General features: G+C 41.8%; 1 protein-coding gene across 1 annotated transcript in view; it reads left to right on the top strand.

The window, feature by feature from the left end:
* The window catches only part of CAMK4 (calcium/calmodulin dependent protein kinase IV), a 279,671-nt gene that overhangs the window by 148,189 nt on the left and 109,678 nt on the right, over positions 1 to 21,804 (top strand). Inside the window, exons 3-4 of the mRNA XM_040239688.1 lie at positions 344 to 406; positions 3,679 to 3,761. Of these exons, the coding sequence (XP_040095622.1) occupies positions 344 to 406; positions 3,679 to 3,761 (146 nt within the window). The remainder of the gene's footprint in view (positions 1 to 343; positions 407 to 3,678; positions 3,762 to 21,804) is intronic.

Raw genomic sequence — 21,804 nt, 5'->3', positions numbered from 1 at the left:
ATCAAGGCTTTTAAAAGAAAGGAAGAGAAGGAGGAGGAACAGGTTGAGAAGCACTTGTGCCTGAGTGGTGATAGGGATGACTTTTGACAGCAGAGGAGCCACGTAAAGGGTCTGACGAGTTGTGACCTTTATTAGTGAGTTCTCTTCATGTCTGAAGCAGAGGGGAAAGACATGCAGCTGGGCACAAAGGGAAGAAGGTAACATATAAGAAAAAAGCTTAGAAATTCACCTCTGCCGTTGACCTGATTCATCCAGGTGGTTATTGCTATTTCTGATTCTCTGCTACAATGAAGACATTTCTAAGGTGGCAGTACCGTTCATTTTCTGTCATTTTGCCTTTTAGGTGGACAAAAAAATCGTAAGAACTGAGATAGGAGTTCTTCTTCGCCTCTCACATCCAAACATTGTAAGTGGTTTTTAGCCTACTGTTTCAAATGAGATTTTTGTTCTTTACTGTCCATTCTGACGATGAGAACTCCTTCTTTCACCACCAGTAAGTAGCCACCTTGGCGTAATTCTTGTTCTTATCTGATCTTGTTTTTCAGTTCTTTAACTGAATAAATCTTAAGAATAATACCCCTTGAAAGAGTTTCAAAATGGGCAGACCAGCAATATATACCATTGTTATTTTCATGCATAAGAGGATAACTGAAATTGGAGAGCTTTTTTTCACTCTAATAAAACACAGGCTTTTCCCTTTTGTGTGCCTATCTTATTAATATGCCATTGCTGAAAATGCCTGTGAAGAAAATGCTTTGCTTTCCAAAGTCATTTGAGTTTCTCCTGTGAGACAGTATTTGCTTCAGAAATAATGCAAAGATTAAAATAAATAATGCACTTGAATGGGGAAAATAAAACGTTCTCCGAAGCTCTGCTCTAGGCTATGCACAGATAAAGGCACCGAGGGAAAGCAGGGCTGGGAGAAGCTTCCTTGAGCCAATGAAGTGAAAAGAACAAAATCATTTTCCAGGCCATAACTTGTTTTTATAAAGTGAGCCAGTTACTTAAAATATTTTACTCATTTCACTGAGAAATTTGTGGTGTCTCAGAGGATGACCGGCATGCTTCGGCTCAAGGCAAAGTGCTTAAAGTTGTTTATTAGTTAGCAATTCAGTTGTAAATATCAGAAAACTTGAACATGCTGGTCTAAACAAATATGTTCTTAGAGAAATCAGAAGGTAGGCAGCTGTTAGCCATAGTTCAGCTCCTCAGTGATGTCATCTGAGACCCATCCCTTGGTCCTACCACCTGTTGTCCTTTTTCCTGATCCCAACTTGGGATTGAACCCCCCTCCCCCGCCCCCCGCATTGGAAGCATGGAGTCTCAGCCTCTGTGCTGTGTGTGCTTAGTCACTCAGTCGTGTCGGACTCTTTGTGACCCCATGGACTGTAGCCTGCCAGGCTCCTCCAGGGGATCTTTCCAACCCAGGGATCAAGCCCAGGTCTTCCTCAGTGCAGGCGGATTCTTACCATCTGAGCCCCCAAGGAAGCCCAAGAATACTGGAGTGGGTAGCCTATCCCTTCTCCAGAGTCTCTTCCTGACCCAGGAATCGAACCGGGTCTCCTGCACTGTAGACGGGTTCTTTACCCGCTGAGCTCTCAGGGAGGCCCCTTAGCCATGGTACCACTAGGGGGCTCCCACTCTCCCGTCTTCAGGGAGCGGCTTTCACCTCCATGTTTCTCCCTCGTGGCCCTAAAATGGCTGCTATGTAGTCTTCATAAGTCTCCAGGTCTGTGTTCAAGACAGAAGGGAGTGGAGAGGTTTAACCAGCAGAGTCTGATAAGAAGTGTAAAAGCTTTTCCAAAATTTCCAGTTGCAGAATTCTCTTCAGATTTTACTGGCCAGAGCTGGTCACACGATCACCCTAAACTGCATGAAGACTGGAAAATTAAGGACCTGGGTTATCAAATGGCTTAGGCTAACCATAATCCATAATTTGAGACTAGGTACTACCAGGGTCCAGCCCCAGTTGGATCCAGGGTATCCTCAGGGGGACAGCGTCAGTGACCTAGATGAATAATTTGTTTAGAGATATAGAAAGAGATAAAAAAGGAATATAGCAGTTAGGAAAATAGAGGAGAGAAAGAGGCTGATACTCCTTGGTTTACTCAGAAAGCCAGTAAAGCCTCAGACAAGAGACTTGCTCTGTTCACATAGGCTACAGGCGCCCGTGTGAATAGCGGAGGGTGCCCCGCCTTGGGCTCCCTCTCGCATGGGTCTTAGAAGCCCGGGCAAGAAAGTGAACTCAGAGGGCCTCTACATCCCAGGGAGTCAGCCTGGAAAGAAGATAAAGAAAGAAACAAAGAAAGACACGGGAGACCAAGCTTCAATAAGCGAGGCCCAAAACTTTATTTTTCCAGGGAGCTTATATACCTCAAGCTGTACACAGAGAATAATGGAAAATACAAAGTCATGCAGGGTCAGCAGCCCTGACCCTTATCGAGACCAGGCTTTCTCTCTGCATACCTATCTGTATACACAGGTCTTAGGTGATTTACATCATCTTATGGCCAGGAGGCCTACTAACATCTTATGACCCTTTCTGATAATGATTAGTCAGCCAGAAAACTCATTTTCTCCAAAGGTGATTTTTCTAAAGTCAGGCGCAACCCTCTGAAAGCACTAGATAAGGTTGCATTCCTATAGGGTAAAGGTAAAGTGGGCTATAGCATGGGAGGAATTTATTAACTCAAGGTCTAATGTGGTTAAATCAAAGGACATTGTTCACAAGCTTTAGAGAAAGGTGGTCGGGGATAGCCCCCCATTAGTGTCAGAGGTGTTGGTGAAAGGCGTGATATAGTAGAACAGACGGATTCTGGTTGTGGAGTAGATGCTCGAGAGGGTTCAGGGGGGTCGCTTGAGGCCTGATCTCACCTTTGCCCGTCAGGTCTCTTCCTCATGACCTTTGCCATGAGTGGGATCTCCCGTGCTGGCTCCCGGCAAGGTACCTTGCTTCCCTAAACAAGAGTTCTGTTTGCAGTAAAGTAGGGAGAGAAGGGTTTTGGGTAAGCAATTAACAAAATTTTCCATATACAGTCGCCACTTTTACATTATCTACCTTATTTCTTTCAAAGAGAAGTCAATATGAAAATTTCCTCAAATATATATGTCAGTCCTGGTCACTTGATTCTCAGAAGGAAAATATCCAAAACTGGATGGATTATCTGAATATCATGAAAACCCTGTTACGATCAGTCAAGTCACTATCTCTGTTACTTTTCTGAGTATTCTTTTATCTACCAGCAACTGTTTAGCTGTTAAGGGATTCCCTTTATGTGCTGATAGAATTTAACCTGGTCCATTCTATCTCAGACCCCTAATTGAAATCCTGTTCTGAGAGAAAGAAACATTCGCATCTCTACCAGTCATGATGGTTTCAAATGGTTTAGGAAGTTTTGCTTGCGTATGGTTTTTTTTTTTTTTAATATGGTTGAAATTCAGACATTTGGATGATTTGGCAAAATTTAGGAAGTGCTTCTAGGGCAGCTATCTTTAGCTATCAAAAGGAAAAATATAAAAGTTCGAAAGGATCTTTGAACAAATGAGGTGACTGATAAAAAACAATCAGAGTGACAAATGACTGCCTGCTACTAGAATAAGGAGGTGTTGTAACCACAGTTTAACAATTCTCTAAAGATGAAAATAAAGAATTTGTGATTTTTTTATATCTTTTCCCAGATAAAACTTAAAGAGATATTTGAAACCCCTACAGAAATCAGTCTGGTCTTAGAACTCGTCACAGGAGGAGAGCTGTTTGACAGGTGAGTGGGTCCTGGAAATGTAACTACAGTACACTTTTCCATCCAATAACAAAAATAACTGAAGGGAAATTTCTCCTGAAATTCTTCATAATGACATGCTATACTAGTTAATAACTTCTACTAAGATAAATATTTGGTAAGATGTGGGTAAATGAAAATTTGGGGTGCTTAGTGAATGAAAAAAACACCGTGCTGTTTTCTTTTGCAAACATCTACTTTCTACATACAGAACAATTTCTAAAGTCATACTAAATCTAAGCTCAACAGTAAGATTTAAGAGGATATTTTGTGAGAAAGTATTTGATGAAAATTATAGACAGAATGTGGTCCACTGGAGAAGGGAATGGCAAACCACTTCAGTATTCTTGCCTTGAGAACCCATGAAAAGTATGAAAAGGCAAATGATAGGATACTGAAGAGGAACTCCCCAGGTCATTAGGTGCCCAAATATGCTACTGGAGATCAGTGGAGAAATAACTCCAGAAAGAATGAAGGGATGGAGCCAAAGCAAAAACAATACCCAGCTGTGGATGTGACTGGTGATAGAACCAACGTCCGATGCTGTAAAGAGCAATATTGCATAGGAACCTGGAATGTCAGGTCCATAAATCAAGGCAAATGGGAAGCGGTCAAATAAGAGATGGCAAGAGTGAACGTCGACATTCTAGGAATCAGTGAAAAAAAAAAATGGACTGGAATGGGTGAACTTAACTCAGATGACCATTATATCTACAACTGTGGGCAGGAATCCCTCAGAAGAAATGGAGTAGCCATCATGGTCAACAAGAGTCTGAAATGCAGTACTTGGATGCAATCTCAAAAATGACAGAATGATCTCTGTTCATCTCCAAGGCAAACCATTCAATATCACAGTTATCCAAGTCTATGCCCCAACCAGTAATGCTGAAGACGCTGAAGTTGAACGGTTTTATGAAGACCTACAAGACCTTTTAGAACTAACACCCAAAAAAGATGTCCTTTTCATTATAGGGGACTGGAATGCAAAAGTAGGAAGTCAAGAAACACCTGGAGTAACAGGCAAATTTGGCCTTGGAATGCAGAATGAAGCAGGGCAAAGACTAATAGAGTTTTGCCAAGAAAATGCACTGGTCATAGCAAACACCCTCTTCCAACAACACAAGAGAAGACTACACATGGGCATCACCAGATGGTCAACACCGAAATCAGATTGCTTATATTCTTTGCAGCCAGAAATGGAGAAGCTCTATAGAGTCAACAAAAACAAGACCAGGAGCTGACTGTGGCTCAGACCATGAACTCCTTACTACCAAATTCAGACTGAAATTGAAGAAAGCAGGGAAAACCTCTAGACCATTCAGGTATGACCTAAATCAAATCCCTTATGATTATACAGTGGAAGTGAGAAATAGATTTAAGGGCCTAGATCTGATAGATAGAGTGCCTGATGAACTATTGACGGAGGTTCGTGACATTGTACAGGAGACACGGATCAAGACCATCCCCATGGAAGAGAAATGCAAAAAAGCAAAATGGCTGTCTGGGGAGGCCTTACAAATAGCTGTGAAAAGAAGAGAGGTGAAAAGCAAAGGAGAAAACGAAAGATATAAGCATCTGAATGCAGAGTTCGAGAGAATAGCAAGACGATAGAAGAAAGCCTTCTTCAGTGATCATTGCAAAGAAATAGAGGAAAAGAACAGAATGGGAAAGACTAGAGATCTCTTCCAGAAAACTAGAGATACCAAGGGAACATTTCATGCAAAAATGGGCTCGATAAAGGACAGAAATGGTCTGGACCTAACAGAAGCAGAAGATATTAAGAAGAGGTGGCAAGAATATACAGAAAAACTATACAAAAAAGATCTTCAAGACCAAGATAATCACGATGGTGTGATCACTCATCTAGAGCCAGACATCCTGGAATGTGAAGTCAAGTGGGCCTTAGAAAGCATCACTATGAACAAAGCTAGTGGAGGTAATGGAATTTCAGTTGAGCTGTCTCAAATCCTGAAAGATGATGCTGTGAAAGTGCTGCACTCAATATGCCATCAAATTGGGAAAACTCAGCAGTGGCCACAGGACTGGAAAAGGTCAGTTTTCATTCCAATTCCAAAGAAAGGCAATGCCAAAATAATGCTCAAAGTACCGCACAATTGCACTCATCTCACATGCTAGTAAAGTAATGCTCAAAATTCTCCAAGCCAGACTTCAGCAATACGTGAACCATGAACTTCCAGATGTTCAAGCTAGTTTTAGAAAAGGCAGAGGAACCAGAGATCAAATTGCCAACATCCGCTGGATCATGGAAAAAGCAAGAGAGTTCCAGAAAAACATCTGTTTCTGCTTTATTGACTATGCCAGAGCCTTTGACTGTTTGGATCACAATAAACTGTGGAAAATTCTGAAAGAGATGGGAATACCAGACCACCTGACCTACCTCTTGAAAAATCTGTATGCAGGTCAGGAAGCAACAGTTAGAACTGGACATGGAACAACAGACTGGTTCCAAATAGGAAAAGGAGTATGTCAAGGCTGTATATTGTCACCCTGCTTATTTACCTTATATGCAGATTACATCATGAGAAACGCTGGACTGGAAGAAACACAGGCTGGAATCAAGCTTGCCAGGAGAAATATCAATAACTTCAGATATGCAGATGACACCACTTTTATGGCAGAAAGTGAAGAGGAGCTAAAAAGCCTCTTGATGAAAGTGAAAGTGGAGAGTGAAAAAGTTGGCTTAAAGCTCAACATTGAGAAAACGAAGATCATGGCATCCAATCCCATCACTTCATGGGAAATAGATGGGGAAACTGTGGAAACAGTGTCAGACTTTATTTTTGGGGGCTCCAAAATCACTGCAGATGGTGACTGCAGCCATGAAATTAAAAGACGCTTACCCTTTGGAAGAAAAGTTGTGACCAACCTAGATAGTGTGTTCAAAAGCAAAGACATTACTTTGGCTATGGTTTTTCCTGTGGTCATGTATGGATGTGAGAGTTGGACTGTGAAGAAGGCTGAGCGCCGAAGAATTGATGCTTTTGAAGTGTGGTGTTGGAGAAGACTCTTGAGAGTCCCTTGGACTGCAAGGAGATCCAACCTGTCCATTCTGAAGGAGACGAGCCCTGGGATTTCTTTGGAAGGAATGATGCTAAAGCTGAACCTGAAGTACTTTGGCCACCTCATGCTAAGAGTTGACTCATTGGAAAAGACTCTGATGCTGGGAGGGATTGGGGGCAGGAGGAGAAGGGGATGACAGAGGATGAGATGGCTGGATGGCATCACTGACTCGATGGACATGAGTCTGAGTGAACTCCGGGAGTTGGTGATGGACAGGGAGGCCTGGCGTGCTGCGATTCATGGGGTCGCAAAGAGTCGAACACGACAGAGCGACTGAACTGAATTGATAGATAGTTAAGCATGTATTATAATAGTATTTTTTGTTATGATCCAAAGCTCAGTAAAATAGATTCTCTCCAAATGATTGTTTCTAGGGCTACTTTCTTTTATAGGCTCTTTAAAGTGTTCCAAGTTGCAGAGAAAAATATGTTCTATTATATCCAATTATAGCCAGTTTCAGTTGTCTTTTCATACATTCAGCACTTAAGGCAGAGGTTCGAGGGTGCAGGAGTATATCTGGAAATCTGGTAGAGCATAATACAGACATGTTATTTGTGCAAGTGTTAAGTTTGTGCATGCTTTAAGTTTCCATAGCTCTCCACCCTCCTCGTCTTCTCAGAATTCCCTCTTTGCCCTGATGTGGTCTTGGGAGCTCTTTGCTCTGCTGATCAGGGTAATTAAACAAAAATGAATTTGAAAGAAACTGAGTAGGCTTATATTAGAAATGATAAGAAACTGCAGTTTTTGTGATATAAACATCTTATTGGTTGAAGAATGGGTGAAGAGATAAGTGGACTGAAGGCAGAAGAGAGGGTGAGGATCACTGATGTAGCCTGAATGCCTGGAGCCTAGTAAATTCTCAGTAATTAGTTGCTGCATGGGTGAGTGCATGAGCAGCTGCTGCAGTGAGTGGCCTCAGAGGAGAACGATGCCTAAGGGAAGCAGGCTTAGAATGTGCTGGAGAAAGGCATGCCCTCCCTCCCTCCTCCCCAGCTCCACCCAGTTAAATTTGCTGCCTCTTCAAGAGCTTGCAGAAGTCTTCAAAGTTTTCACTGTTGTTGTTTAGTCACTAAGTCCTGTTCATCTCTTTATGACCCCACAGACTGTAGCCCACTAGGCTCCTCTGTCCATTGGATTCTCCGGGCAAGAATACTGGAGTGGGTTGACAGTTCCTTCTCCAGGGATCTTCCTGATGCAGGGTTCGAACCATATCTTCTCCATTGGCAGGCAGGTTCTTTACCAATGAACCACCTGGGAAGCTCCATTTTCAAAGGTCTGTCTGCTTTTAATGTTACACAGTGCAGATTTTTGCCAGGGTCCAGCCCCAGTGGATCCAGGGTAATTTGAAGGTGGGGACAGAATTGGCGTCCTAGGAAAAAACTTATTTAATTATAGATATATAGAGAGATTAGAAACGGATAATGTAGTAGGAAATATAAGTGGAGAAAAAGAGGCTGAATAACTTGGTTTACGTGGGATACCAATAAAATTCCAAGACAAGGAATTTGCACCATCTACGTTGGGCCACCGGTGCCAGTTGAATATCGGAAGGTGCCCCTCCTTGGGCTCCTTCTCGCGTGGAACTTAAAAACCTGGGCAAGTAAGTAGACGTGGCGAGCACCCACACTCCAGATGGGAATTCAGCCAGAAAAATGGGGAGCAAGAAAGAAACGACACGGGGGAACCAGTCCTTGCAGAAAACTGATCCGATTCCTTTATTTTTTAGGTTTGCTTATATTCCTTTTGTTACACATAGGGATGAATACAGAGTCACGTGGGGGTCAGCAGTCCTGACCTTTATCAAAATCACGTGCTTCACATAAATGTATAAAAAAAGGTCTTAGGGGTTTTACATCATCTTGTGGCCATGAGGCCTGCTGACATTTTATGATCCTTTCTTTCTGATAACCAAAAAACTTATTTTTTCCAAGGGTGTTTTTTCTTAAACCAGGCACCACCCTCCAAATAAAGTTGCATTCCTATAGGGTGAGGTTGTAGTGGGTTACAATCAAGAAAGGAACTTATTTAACCTAAGGTTAACATGATTAATCTTAAAGGTTAATACTTACTTCTCTTATATGCTAGTTATATTCATTATAAGGGCAGGGAATATGGAGATTTAGCAGCAAACATCAGCCCAACAAATGAAAACCCTTCACCAATGTTCCCCTTAAGATCTATTTAGACTTAGGATAGTGATAAAGTTACATTTTTGCATAGCAAGGACACAGTGATTTATAACAAAGTACAGTGATCTATAACAGAAGAGAAAATTCATTAACTCAAAAAGTCTAGTATTGCTAGCATCAAAACCTACTATATTTCCTTTTCTATATTCCAAATACATTTATTAATATATTCCCAGGTGCTTAAGGAATGGACTGGAAAATGTCAGTATTCATTCCAATTCCAAAGAAAGGCAATGCCAAAGAATGCTCAAACTACCGCACAATTGCACTCATCTCACATGCTAGTAAAGTAATGCTCAAAATTCTCCAAGCCAGGCTTCAGCAATATGTGAACCGTGAACTCCCTGATGTTCAAGCTGGTTTTAGAAAAGGCAGAGGAACCAGAGATCAAATTGCCAACATCCGCTGGATCATGGAAAAAGCAAGAGAGTTCCAGAAAAACATCTGTTTCTGCTTTATTGACTATGCCAAAGCCTTTGACTGTGTGGATCACAATAAACTGTGGAAAATTCTTCAAGAGATGGGAATACCAGACCACCTGACCTGCCTCTTGAGAAATCTGTATGCAGGTCATGAAGCAACAGTTAGAACTGGACATGGAACAACAGACTGGTTCCAAATAGGAAAAGGAGTACATCAAGGCTGTATATTGTCACCCTGCTTATTTAACTTATATGCAGAGTACATCATGAGAAACGCTGGACTGGAAGAAACACAGGCTGGAATCAAGATTGCCAGGAGAAATATCAATAACCTCAGATATGCAGATGACACCACCCTTATGGCAGAGAGTGAAGAGGAGCTAAAAAGCCTCTTGATGAAAGTGAAAGAGGAGAGCGAAAAAGTTGGCTTAAAGCTCGACATTCAGAAAACGAAGATCATGGCATCCAATCCCATCACTTCATGGGAAATAGATGCGGAAACAGTGGCTGACTTTATTTTTGGGGGCTCCAAAATCACTGCAGATGGTGACTGCAGCCATTAAATTAAAAGACGCTTACTCCTTGGAAGAAAAGTTATGAGCAACCTAGATAGCATATTCAAAAGCAGAGACATTACTTTGCCAACTAAGGTCTGTCTAGTCAAGGCTATGGTTTCTCCTGTGGTCATTTATGGATGTGAGAGTTGGACTGTGAAGAAGGCTGAGTGCTGAAGAATTGATGCTTTTGAAATGTGGTGTTGGAGAAGACTCTTGAGAGTCCCTTGGACTGCAAGGAGATCCAACCAGTCCATTCTGAAAGAGATCAGCCCTGGGATTTCTTTGGAAGGAATGATGCTAAAGTTGAAACTCCAGTACTTTGGCCACCTCATGCGAAGAGTTGACTCATTGGAAAAGACCCTGATGCTGGCAGGGATTGGGGGCAGGAGGAAAAGGGGACGACAGAGGATGAGATCGCTGGATGGCATCACGGACTCGATCGACATGAGTCTGAGTGAACTCCGGGAGATGGTGATGAACAGGGAGGCCTGGCGTGCTGCGATTCATGGGGTCGCAAAGAGTCGAACACGACTGAGCGACTGAACTGAACTGAACTGTACTGAAGAATATGAAAGCCTGGTGGCAATCATAGACTCAACAATGAGAAAAGCCCTATGCTAATTAAGATTTTCAAAATACTCCAAACTCTCTGTGCTGTTTATGGTTGAGAGGTTGTCACACAAGTTAGTCTGTCAGCAGAGAGGTTTGACCTGAGACACCCTTGTCACACCCAGGGCAGGGAATTAGCAGCAATTATTAGCACAACAAATGAAAAACCCTTCACCAATATAATTCCTAACCAACCCACTATACCATCAATTGCTAACTTCCCCAAAGAATCTGCCTTTAGTAAGTCTAAAACATCTCGTGCCTCTCACGATTGGGAGGCTGCAAACAATCACATGTGGCTGGACGAACCTGTACAGGCAAGCTAGATAACCTTCAGAGGAGTTCATAAGTTGAAACACTCTTGTCACGCCCAGGAATTTTTATTGACTTGGAGCTGTAAGTTAACTCCTTCTCCGAGAGAGGTAATGGGGATCAGCCCCCCGTAAAGTCAGAGGTATAGATGAGAGCATGAAACAGTAAAGTAGGTAGACACTGGTTTTGGGGGTAGATGCTCAGGAACAGGGCATTTCCTGAGGCTCGAGCCTGCCTTTGCATATGCCGAAACCTCCTTCCTTTGCCATGGGTGGAGCTCCTCGCGCTGGCTCCCAGCAGAGTTTGATCTTCAGATTGGAAGGAGCAAAATGGCCTTGATTGGAGACACATATATATCTTCAACAGACACATAATTTTGTTCAGATGTATATTAAAATTTCCTTAGAACAAGTTATGTGAATAACCAGGTTTTAAAAATTATAGCATTTACACTATGTTCATTCTTTATAGATAAATGAATCACCTGAAATACATAAGCATAGGCAGCCTCAACATATACTTCTTGTGGGATTTGGTTCATAGCCAATTGGGCTCATGTTGTAAATCCTGACTTAAGGAACAAATAACTGACTCAGAGTAGTTTGGTTAACTTCTCTGAACCTCAGAACAAATTTGAAGCTGTTGTGTGATGCTAAGGAAGCCAGGACACTCTGATCTGCTGTAAGGACAGCTTTGTCTTAAAACCATTGTATTCCCTTGTGCTTAGTCAAGACTCTTCTGGACTAGTTCATTTGAATGTTGCCTAAATTTGTCCATAGTTGTCCTCTTTCAGCACTTCTTTAGCTTACTCTTTCATGGACATATTCCTTCTTCAGGTACATTAATAGCGTCAGATTATAGTTAGATCCTGCTGGCTCTGGAGTCATGAGGTCTTCCTAAGGAAGACTGACATATTTCTCTGCTAATTGTGGTCTACCAGAGAAAAACCTCCTGTTCTTTGTAAATCATTCCAGGACAGGAATTTTCACAATTAAGTAAATAGTATTTGCTCTGTACCTTCTTACCTCAGTTTGTTTCAGTCATTTTGGAAATAGGGGTCTCTCTTTCCCTTCTCCCCAGCCTTTCTGGGTCTCTCATCTTGCAGTCTAGTTGATTTTTATGGGATAGAATTAATTCAGCTATAGATAAGAATGAAAAAGTAAATGTCAATAAATTTCATTTATAATGATAAATATTCAGATTTAGCAGAGGACATCTACAGAATGGTAGACAGTCAGTAAAGCACTCAACTGACTACTCTATGAGCTCTTGGTGGTCTCAGATGATAGACTTTCCCCCTGAATGTTGTCTGCATGTCTGTTGCCATATCTGAGATAAATGTAGTTTCTCCATTAAGTTACTTAACCCTACAGTCATCTTTAAACTTGGGTCAAACTGAGAATATGCCCTGCATTATTATCCACTTCCTGGTTTCTCTCCTGAGAGATCAAAATCATGATATGGTCTCTTTTCCTGTGCTTAGGTCAAAACCCACATTTATTTAATTGTAATAACATAAATTCATTCCTGGTCTAATGATGACTCTAATAGTATCTAATGAATGAACTAATGGAGCAACTGATGAAGAGATAATTATGTTAGCCCCTCATAGTCAAATGGTGTATGACTGTATTTTATTATTATTAGCAAAAGATCTATGTTGCTGCTAAAAACCTAAACCTGATAAGTATAAGTGAAATCTGCTGTTTCATGTAGCATATGAATAGTAAATTGCATGGGACAATGGATTACAGTTTTTGAAATAAAATCAGTGATATTTTGTGCCCAAGGAAATTCCCCCCAAAAATCTGCACAAAATTACAATATCATGAAAAAAAGGAATCTCTATAACATTTTCTTTTCCATCTTTCTCAGTCTAGTTGCAATTCTTATAAATTTATTGAACTTTTCAAGTGGATAAGGTGTGAGATTACTTAAGAGTAAATTTCCAATTTTTTTTCCAGAAAATGATTGCATTATAAGGCAACTAATTCAGCAATATCCTTCTGGTCTTCTAATTAAAATTTTTTAACTTTTTTTTTTCTTTTCCTGATTTTTGTCTAACTCTAGTATCAGAATACCTTGTGAATTTTTAAATTTGTCTTTTGTCTGCTTTCTCCTTGTGTTTCTGTTTGCCAGGTTATGCTTGTTCACATGCCAAACATTATTTATAAAAGGATTTAGAATTTAAGGCTTTAAATACTGTTGCCTCGAAAAAAGCAAATTTTATTTTGCTTCAGTAGACAGTTAAGGTAAGGAACAGATCCCTTTAATCTAATCAGGCATTGGACTGATTCAAAGCTGGGTTTCCTGAAAGCAAATCTATTTCTTGTCAACTCTTATCGGTTTTGCCCTTTAAGGGTCCCAGTTGAAGCCAGGGTCCCCTTCCTTGGCAGATCCTAAATGCCAGCTTCTGTTCCCTCTACCGTGTAAGGTGGCCTGTCAGCTGCTGATTTAGAATTTGTTAGTGCCTTTAAAGAAAAAGCATTAGCATCAGATATCAGGTCTGCTTTTCGGCATTTTTCTTCTCTTCTAGAGCTTGGCTCCTAAAGCCTTCACTTCCTTGGTAGTTCTGTGGTGTCTTCAAGTATACTTTATATTTTATTTAGCTTGTTTTCATTGTTCTAACCTGTAGGCTTGTCCACCCCACCACTACTGAGAGCAAAAATTCGGTACATATGGTTTGAAAAGTTCTTTCACAGACAGCAGTGTGTCTTCCTCTTTTATGTCAGCCCTTTGGGACAAGCAGGATGAAAAGCGCTGTCCCTCTCTACAGATGTGGAACCTGAGCATGTAAATGATTGTCCCCAGATAGGCAGTCGGTCTGTCTTCTGGTCCAACTCTTCCTCCCCATATGGCCTCATTGTCTTTCTTTTTAAACCCAGTTAGCCCCTTTCAAATTATTTACAAGAGAATAAACTGCTGTTTGTTTTGTTTAAGGAGAATCCCTGATGTATTGCTTGAAAAGTGAAAGTGAAGTTGCTCAGTCGTATCCGACTCTTTGCAACCCCGTGGACTGTAGCCTACCAGGCTCCTCCATCCATGGAATTTTCGAGGCAAGAATACTGGAGTGGGTTGCCATTTCCTTCTCCAGGAGATCTTCCTAAACCAAGGATCCAACCCGGGTCTCCCACGTTGCAGGCAGACACGTTACTGTTTGAGCCACCAGGAAGCCGTTTGGCCTTGTATTGCTTGGTCCTGTACAAAGTATTTCTTACTCACTCATCTTTCAGATTTTTCTGAGGCATTATTATTCTCATTTTTTTTTAAGACCACAAACTGTAAAAATTGATAAGTCATACAGTCAGGCCTGAAACTCACTACAAACTTTTTTTTTTTTTTCATTTCCCCCAACTGAAAATATTCTCTTGCAAGAAAATAAACAGTTGTCAATATTCAGGAGAAGTAGTGGTTATATTTGGAGATTATGCATTTAGCTCCTTAAGTACCTGACAGAGTCCTTAGTATTTCAGTCCTGATAGTCATTTCTGCTTCTGCATTCCTGGGTCTCTGCTCTTGATGGAAATAAATGAAATTGTCAGGACACAGTCATTAGGAAAGAATCCTAGAAATGGAAATTAGGGCTTTTCTCCAATCTTCATGGAGTTGTGTCATGGTTGGTTTTATGGTTAACCAAAGTCAGAACACATCTGAATTTGTGAAGACTGTTGTGTCAAAAATTCATCATTAATGTTGAAATGAAGATATGTAACATCTTACTGTGTAAAAGGATAATTAGTCACTATAATGAGGGCCATTTCTGAGTGCCTTTTAGACTCCTGGCAGTGACAAAACATTTCACTAACCATGATCTCATTTAAATCTCAACAGCAACACATATAAAATGTAGGCCTTGATATATATATATATATATATATATATATATATATATATATATAGTAGACCAGATAACTGAGGATCAGAGAAGTCTATTGACCACCATTAGGTCACTCAGTTTACAGTGGATCTATTAACAACAGCAATAATTAAATGGAACTGAACTCTAGTACGTCATATTCCAATGTATATGATTTTCCTAACACACCATATTGCTGCTGTGTAAGCAGATGCTAATATTCTTAATATTTAAAAATGAAACTTCAAATTAGTGACATACATTTTATTCTGCTTAAGTGTGGCTTAACTTAAACATTAATGTGTGTGTATATATATATATATATGTATATATAAATACATATTCTCTTTATGCAATTTTATCTGTCTCAGTTCAGTTCAGTCGCTCAGTCGTGTCCAGCTCTTTGCGACCCCATGAATTGCTGCACGCCAGGCCTCCCTGTCCATCACCAACTCCCGGAGTTCACTCAGACTCATGTCCATTGAGTCTGTGATGCCATCCAGCCATCTCATCCTCGGTCGTCCCCTTCTCCTTCTGCCCCCAATCCCTCCTAGCATCAGGGTCTTTTCCAATGAGTCAGCTCTTCACATGAGGTGGCCAAAGTACTGGAGTTTCAGCTTTAGCATCATTCCTTCCAAAGAATACCCAGGGCTGATCTCCTTTAGAATGGACTGGTTGGTTTATCTGTCTACATATAAACAAAACATGTGCTTTGATTTGGAGTAGATTTAAAGTCTACTTTTTCAGAAGCTTGACTATAAAGGGAAAAACAAGTGAGGCAGCAGAAAGGGACACAGGGTAAATGGAGGCTTAGTCTCTGTTTTAAACTGGCCCACTGGAAACACATTAATTTGCTGAAGGAAGGAGCCTACTGGATAGGGAAGCAGGAGAGATCTGAGAGGGACTTTTATTTGGAACAACATCCCAGAGAAGACCCTGAGGGAATAAGATCAGAGTCACATAAAAGGGTTGTTTTAGAAAAAGTTTCTCTCTTCCTCAGAAGCATAAAGAGTCAAGCTGCAGAAGGGTCAAAGGACTAAATAGTCACAGCAGAAAGGAAGAGGAACACAGAGGACTTACTACCGGGTCGACGTTGTGATTCTATCCTGCTGCTAAGTCGCTTCAGTCGTGTCCAACTCTGTGCGACCCCATAGATAGCAGCCCACCAGGCTCCGCCGTCCCTGGGATTCTCCAGGCAAGAACACTGGAGTGGGTTGCCATTTCCTTCTCCAATGCATGAAAGTGAAAAGTGAAAGTGAAGTCACTGAGTCGTGTCCGACTCTCAGCGACCCAATGGACTGCAGCCCACCAGGCTCCTCCGTCCATGGGATTTTCCAGGCAATTGTACTGGAGTGGGCTGCCATAGCCTTCTCCGGTGATTCTATCCTGCTTACATGCTAACACGTTAGTCTGGTGCACTTCCGCGAGTGCTGGGAGAGGCGTGGGACGCCTGAGCGGAGCCCCCTGGGCAGTGCAGCAGGCTCAGATGGGCGCCTGCAGGCGGAGGAGAGTGCGTTCCAGGAGAGGATGTGACATGAGTGTCCATCAGCAGAAAATGGAGAAGGAACGTGCACCGAGGAATAGCCTTCACCCACGAAAAGCAGTGCTTCTTTGGTATATACTGTGTATGCCTCTCTTCTCATGTCCTGTTGAGCCTTCGCATGCTCCGCCTTTGCAGCAGACTCCTCCTGGCGTTAGTTTCGCTTTTGTCCATCCGTCAATGTTTACGGCACAGCTTGGATCCCAGCTTAGCCCAGAAGGCTACTTGCTACTTCCGGTTCTTTGAAACGTGACCAGAAGCCCCTTATAGTCAGGCCTCATGCTGCTGGGTCAGGTTCACCCCCTGCTTTATCTCTTCCCAGGCCATTGGGTCACAGAGGGTCGGACAGAGCTGAGTGACTGACCCAAGCACGTACACACACACACACACACACCTTGTTAACCAGGGAATTTTTTCATCCTTCTCAAGGAGCTCACAGTCTAGGAGAGGGAAAGTAAAACTAATATGGAACCAAATATTTGTATTACTACCAACACCTCCAAAAATGTGTACTGGAGCTTATAGAGACAACCATACTATCACAAGTTTTAAAAAAATACAGGAGGGCAAGAGATAAAAAAACAAAGATAAGAATCAGTAGTACATAGAAAACCTATCACAAAATACTTTGCATTTAGTACAGACTGGTCACAAATTTGGCTGTAAGGATTCATAAATGTTATAACTGGGGCATAAACACAGTCCATTGGTTACAAATTAAGGGGGTCTTCTATGCTAGGAATGACTTCAGGCAGCTAATAAAGCCTTTTGAGCTGAATCTTAAGTAGGAAATAGGAAATCAGCAGGTGAAGGGCAGAGAGATGGGAGAGGGATGTCCAGTGCAGAGCATGCTGGGTGGGAGTCTGTCTTGGAAGCTATTCTAGACCACAGAGCAGTTCCTGTATATCTGTCAGATGGTTGATTGAATAAGCTCTATGCTCTTGGGCTATTTATATAACTTTGGGTCAGTCTTTTCATTTGTAATATGAGAGTTTGCACTGGGAATCCCTTAGACCCATTTCCAGATCTGCAATTTGATTTGGCCTCTTCTTTCTCCGCTGTCAGCTCCTTGGCCAGCACCCACAGTGATCCATGGTTCCCTCACTCTCTCCCTAGCTTACAAATTTAACAGATGCTGGTAATACCCCATGAAACCACTTATTTAAGCATATGAATTTAATACTCTTTGGGAGAGTTCTTAGAGAAAGCAACAATATAGACAAAGATACCATGAATGAAATAAGAAAAAGCATGAATGGAGCTTAGGAGTGGTAGATTTACACAAGGTACAGCGGAATTCATTTAAGTATAATTTTGTGTGTTGCGCCATGATTGTGTCCTGGCAGCCCTCAGGACTTGATTTCTAAAGCATATCACTCGGAGCTTTTCAGCCTGTGTATTTGATATTCAGTGCCCATCCTCTCCAGGCCAGTGTGTTTCTCACATAAACCTACAGTCTTCTAATAACATCTCCATTTAAGAAAAAGCTGCCGTTGGTGGGGAGAGCAGTTGGGCTCCTAATCTTTGTGCCAGGAAGTCTGAGGGCCTCAGGATCTGATCAGATTAGAGCTTTTCAGCTGCATTGTTTGTGCTAACTGCTGGGCTGGAGATGAGCTCAATTCAATTTGCAGCAATTAAGATGACAGGAGCAAATGTACAGGAGTCGTATTTTAAAGCAGATCCATAGAGAGAAAGAGGCATCGCCTGTGTTTTCTCATACTGCGTTTACAATGATGAGAAGATGAACAGCCCCAGCCATGGGGAAGAAGAGCACCTGGGCCAGGAGCAAACAGTGAACGTTGGAAGCACGGCCTTCGAGTTAGAGGCCTGTGGAGGCCGTGGGGTGTGGCCTGGGAGCTGGGGGAGACACGGTGCCTCCTTCCCAGGGATCCCTGTGCCCAGGCCCATTGGTGGCTGGGAGCCCTGTAGAAACTGGGACCCAGGGCAGCCTTTTGGGTTGGCGTTGTGATTAAAATCCTAGGAGAGATTTTAGTTTTAGCAATTGACAATGGAACAACAGGAAATTGTGCAGCGTAGATATAAACTACTTGGTCCTGGACCTTTGAAAATGATCTGAAGTCACTAGTATATTTTGTATAAAGCTATAAACTCTTCCTACCGCTGTGTAGGTGACAAACCATGGTAGTATTTGCATTGCCCATGACTTCATCACTCATAGAAATCACAGATATTGTTGTATTATATTAGTTGTTCCAGAGATCTCAAAACAGTGTTTATACTCATCAATTTTTTGAAGCTGTGAATTAAGGTTTGCTACTGGACCTTGTTATTTAACTCAGTAGGTCTTATTATTCTACTACATATCTAAAATGTATTTGACAAGCATAATTCATTATAATTAGTTTCCTTTATAACCCCATGTATTTTAAGTATATTTTTTAAAACATTCTAAAAACAGTCCAGTAGGCTCTCCCAGACTGCCAGAGGAGGCTGTGGCATGCCACCCTCTGTTCTGTGGTTTGTGCCGGGCAGCTCATTTACACAGGCCACACTGGCCAGCACTTAATTAGTGAATCTGAAACCATGTTTTGAAGTTGGTGGTGGTTTAGTCGCTAAGTTGTGTCCAACTCTTGCGACCCCATGGACTGGGAACCTACCAGGCCCCTCTGTCCATGGCATGCTCCAGGTAAGAGTACTGTAGTGGGTTGCCATTTCCTTGTCCAGGGGAATCTTCCTAACCCAGGAATCGAACCTGCATCTCCTGCATTGCAGGCAGATTCTTTACAGACCAAGCTACAAATGAAGCCCTTGTTTTGAGGTTAGTGCCTGGAAAGCTATCTTATGCTTTTGCACTATTTCAGAGTTATTTTTATGATAGCATTCAGTTGTTTCTTGAGCATCTAGTTATCTAGACCTCTTGTCTAATAGCACATGGTTATAATAAGGTATTAAATTTCTGATTAAAACTAGAGTTAGGCTCTCTTGTGTAGCTTCTGAGGATTGTTTCTTCATCAAGAGTATTTTGTAGTGCTGTTTTATAAGAGGCACTGAAGAAACTGGATGAAAAGTAGACCTCATATAAGAGAACTCATAAAATTAATTTTTAATGCATTTATGATCTCTTATTTTATGGCATATCTTTATTTTGGTTATTAATTTTCTCAGTTATCATTTGTTACATAAGTAAATTAATATTTTGTGAAAACAATATGTCACTAATTACTCATATGATCTTTGTTGTTCAGTCATGAAGTTGTGTCCAACTCTTTGCAACCCCGTAGACTGCAGCACACCAAGCCTCCCTGTCCCTCAGTATCTCCTGGAGTTTTCCAAATTTCATATTCATTGAATCGGTGGTGCCATCCAACAATCTCATTCTCTGTCATCCCCTTCTCCTACTGCCTTCAATCTTTCCCAGCATCAGGGTGTTTTCCAGTGAGTCAGTTCTTCTAATCAGGTGGCCAAAGTATTGGAGTTTCAGCTTCAGCATCAGTCCTTCCAATGAATATTCAAGACTGATTTCCTTTATGATGGTCTGGTTGGATCTCCTTGTAGTCCAAGGGACTCTCAAGAATCTTCTCCAACACCACAGTTCAAAAGCATCAATTCTTTGGTGTTCAGCCTTCTTTATGGTCCAACTCTCACATCCATAAATGTATTCTCATATCCATGTATCAAAAAAATATAAATATACCATTCTATTTTTAATTACTCATTTGTGTCCAACTCTTTGAAACCCCATGGACTGTAGCCCACCAGGCTCCTCCATCCATGGGATTCTCCAAGGCAAGGATACTGGAGTGGGCTGCCATTCCCTTCTCCAGGGATCTTCCTGACCCAGGGATCAAACCCAGGTCTCCGGCATTGCAGGCAGATACATCATCTTCTGAACCAACAGGGAAGCCCTGAATAGCTAAGTTTCCCAGATTGCTAAATGAAGCAACATTAATTTCTATCTAGTAATTGGGCTTCCCTAGTGACTCAATGGTAAAGAATCCTCCTGCCATGCAGGAGATTTGGGTTTCATCGCTGGGTCAGGAAGATTCCCCTGGAGGAGGAAATGGCAACTCACTCCAGCATTCTTGCCTGGGAAATCCTATGGACAGAGGAGCCTGGTGAGCTATAGTCTGTGGGGTCACAAAGAGTTGGACATGACTGAGTGACTGAGCACAGTAAACTTTTAACTATATATACATTGTTTGGTTTCTTAGGCATTTTCTTTTGAAATCTCAGCTGAATTTTTGGTAAGAATCGTTATTGTTGCTCGTGAAGCAACTGCTCTATTTTGCTGAATTGAGTCACTTTTGTTAGTGCAAGTTTGATTGCCCATTGCTTGGTGAGGACAGACAAACCGAAATGTAAGAGTTTGGAGCAGAGAAAGGTTTATTGCAGGGCCATGCAGGAGACGACTGGGTCATATTCTAAGAACCCCCAAGCTTGAGCTCCCCAAAGGGATTTGGCAAAGCATTTTTAAAAGCCAGGTGAGGGATCACAGGGTTTGTGATCAGCTCTGCACAGTTCTCCAGTTTGCAAATAAATGAGGTCACAGGGCAGCGTCACAGGGGTTAACACACACCTGGGGCTGTGTGCTGTGTGCTCATGGTCATCAGGTGGTTAACATCTTCCACTTGGTAGTGGGAGGCTTCACATCTGTACAACTCAGGGAGCCTCCCTCAGATACTGTTGCCTTCCTCAGAGAGTACTCAACAGAGGATGTGGGGAGGGCCTGTCCTTGGAAGGCAGCTTAGAGCCCTGCTCCATTAAGTTTCTTTTTTTTTTTTAATATAAATTTATTTAATTGGGGGCTAATTGCTGTACAATATTGTATTGGTTTTGCCATACATTGACATGAATCTGCCATGGGTATACACGTGTTCCCCATCCTGAACGCCCCTCCCACCTCCCTCCCCATATAACCCCTCTGGGTCATTCCAGTGCACCAGCTCAGAGCATCCTGTATCATGCATCGAACCTGGACTGGCAATTTGTTTCACATATGAAAATATACATGTTTCAAAGCCATTCTCCCAAATCATCCCACCCTTGCCATCTCCCACAGAGTCCAGAAGACTGTTCTACACATCTGTGTCTCTTTTGCTGTCTCACATACAGGGTTATCATTACCATCTTTCTAAATTCCATATATATGCATTAGTATACTGTATTGGTGTTTTTCTTTCTGGCTTACTTCTCTCTGTATAGTAGGCTCCAGTTTCATCCACCTCATTAGAACTGATTCAAATGTATTCTTTTTAATGGCTGAGTAATACTCCATTGTGTATATCTACCACAGCTTTCTTATCCATTTGTCTGCTGATGGACATCTAGGTTGCTTCCATGTCCTGGCTATCATAAACAGTGCTGCAATGAACATTGGGGTACATGTGTCTCTTTCAATTCTGGTTTCCTCAGTGTATAAGCCCAGCAGTGGGATTGCTGGGTCTTATGGCAGTTCTATTTCCAGTTTTTTAAGGAATCTCCACACTGTTCTTCATAGT

Source organism: Oryx dammah, unplaced genomic scaffold (assembly GCF_014754425.2).
Source record: "Oryx dammah isolate SB20612 unplaced genomic scaffold, SCBI_Odam_1.1 HiC_scaffold_5, whole genome shotgun sequence".
Classification (NCBI taxonomy): Eukaryota; Metazoa; Chordata; class Mammalia; order Artiodactyla; family Bovidae; genus Oryx; species Oryx dammah.
Note: the sequence above shows the minus strand (reverse complement) of the source record. Positions and strands in the feature narration are given on the sequence as shown.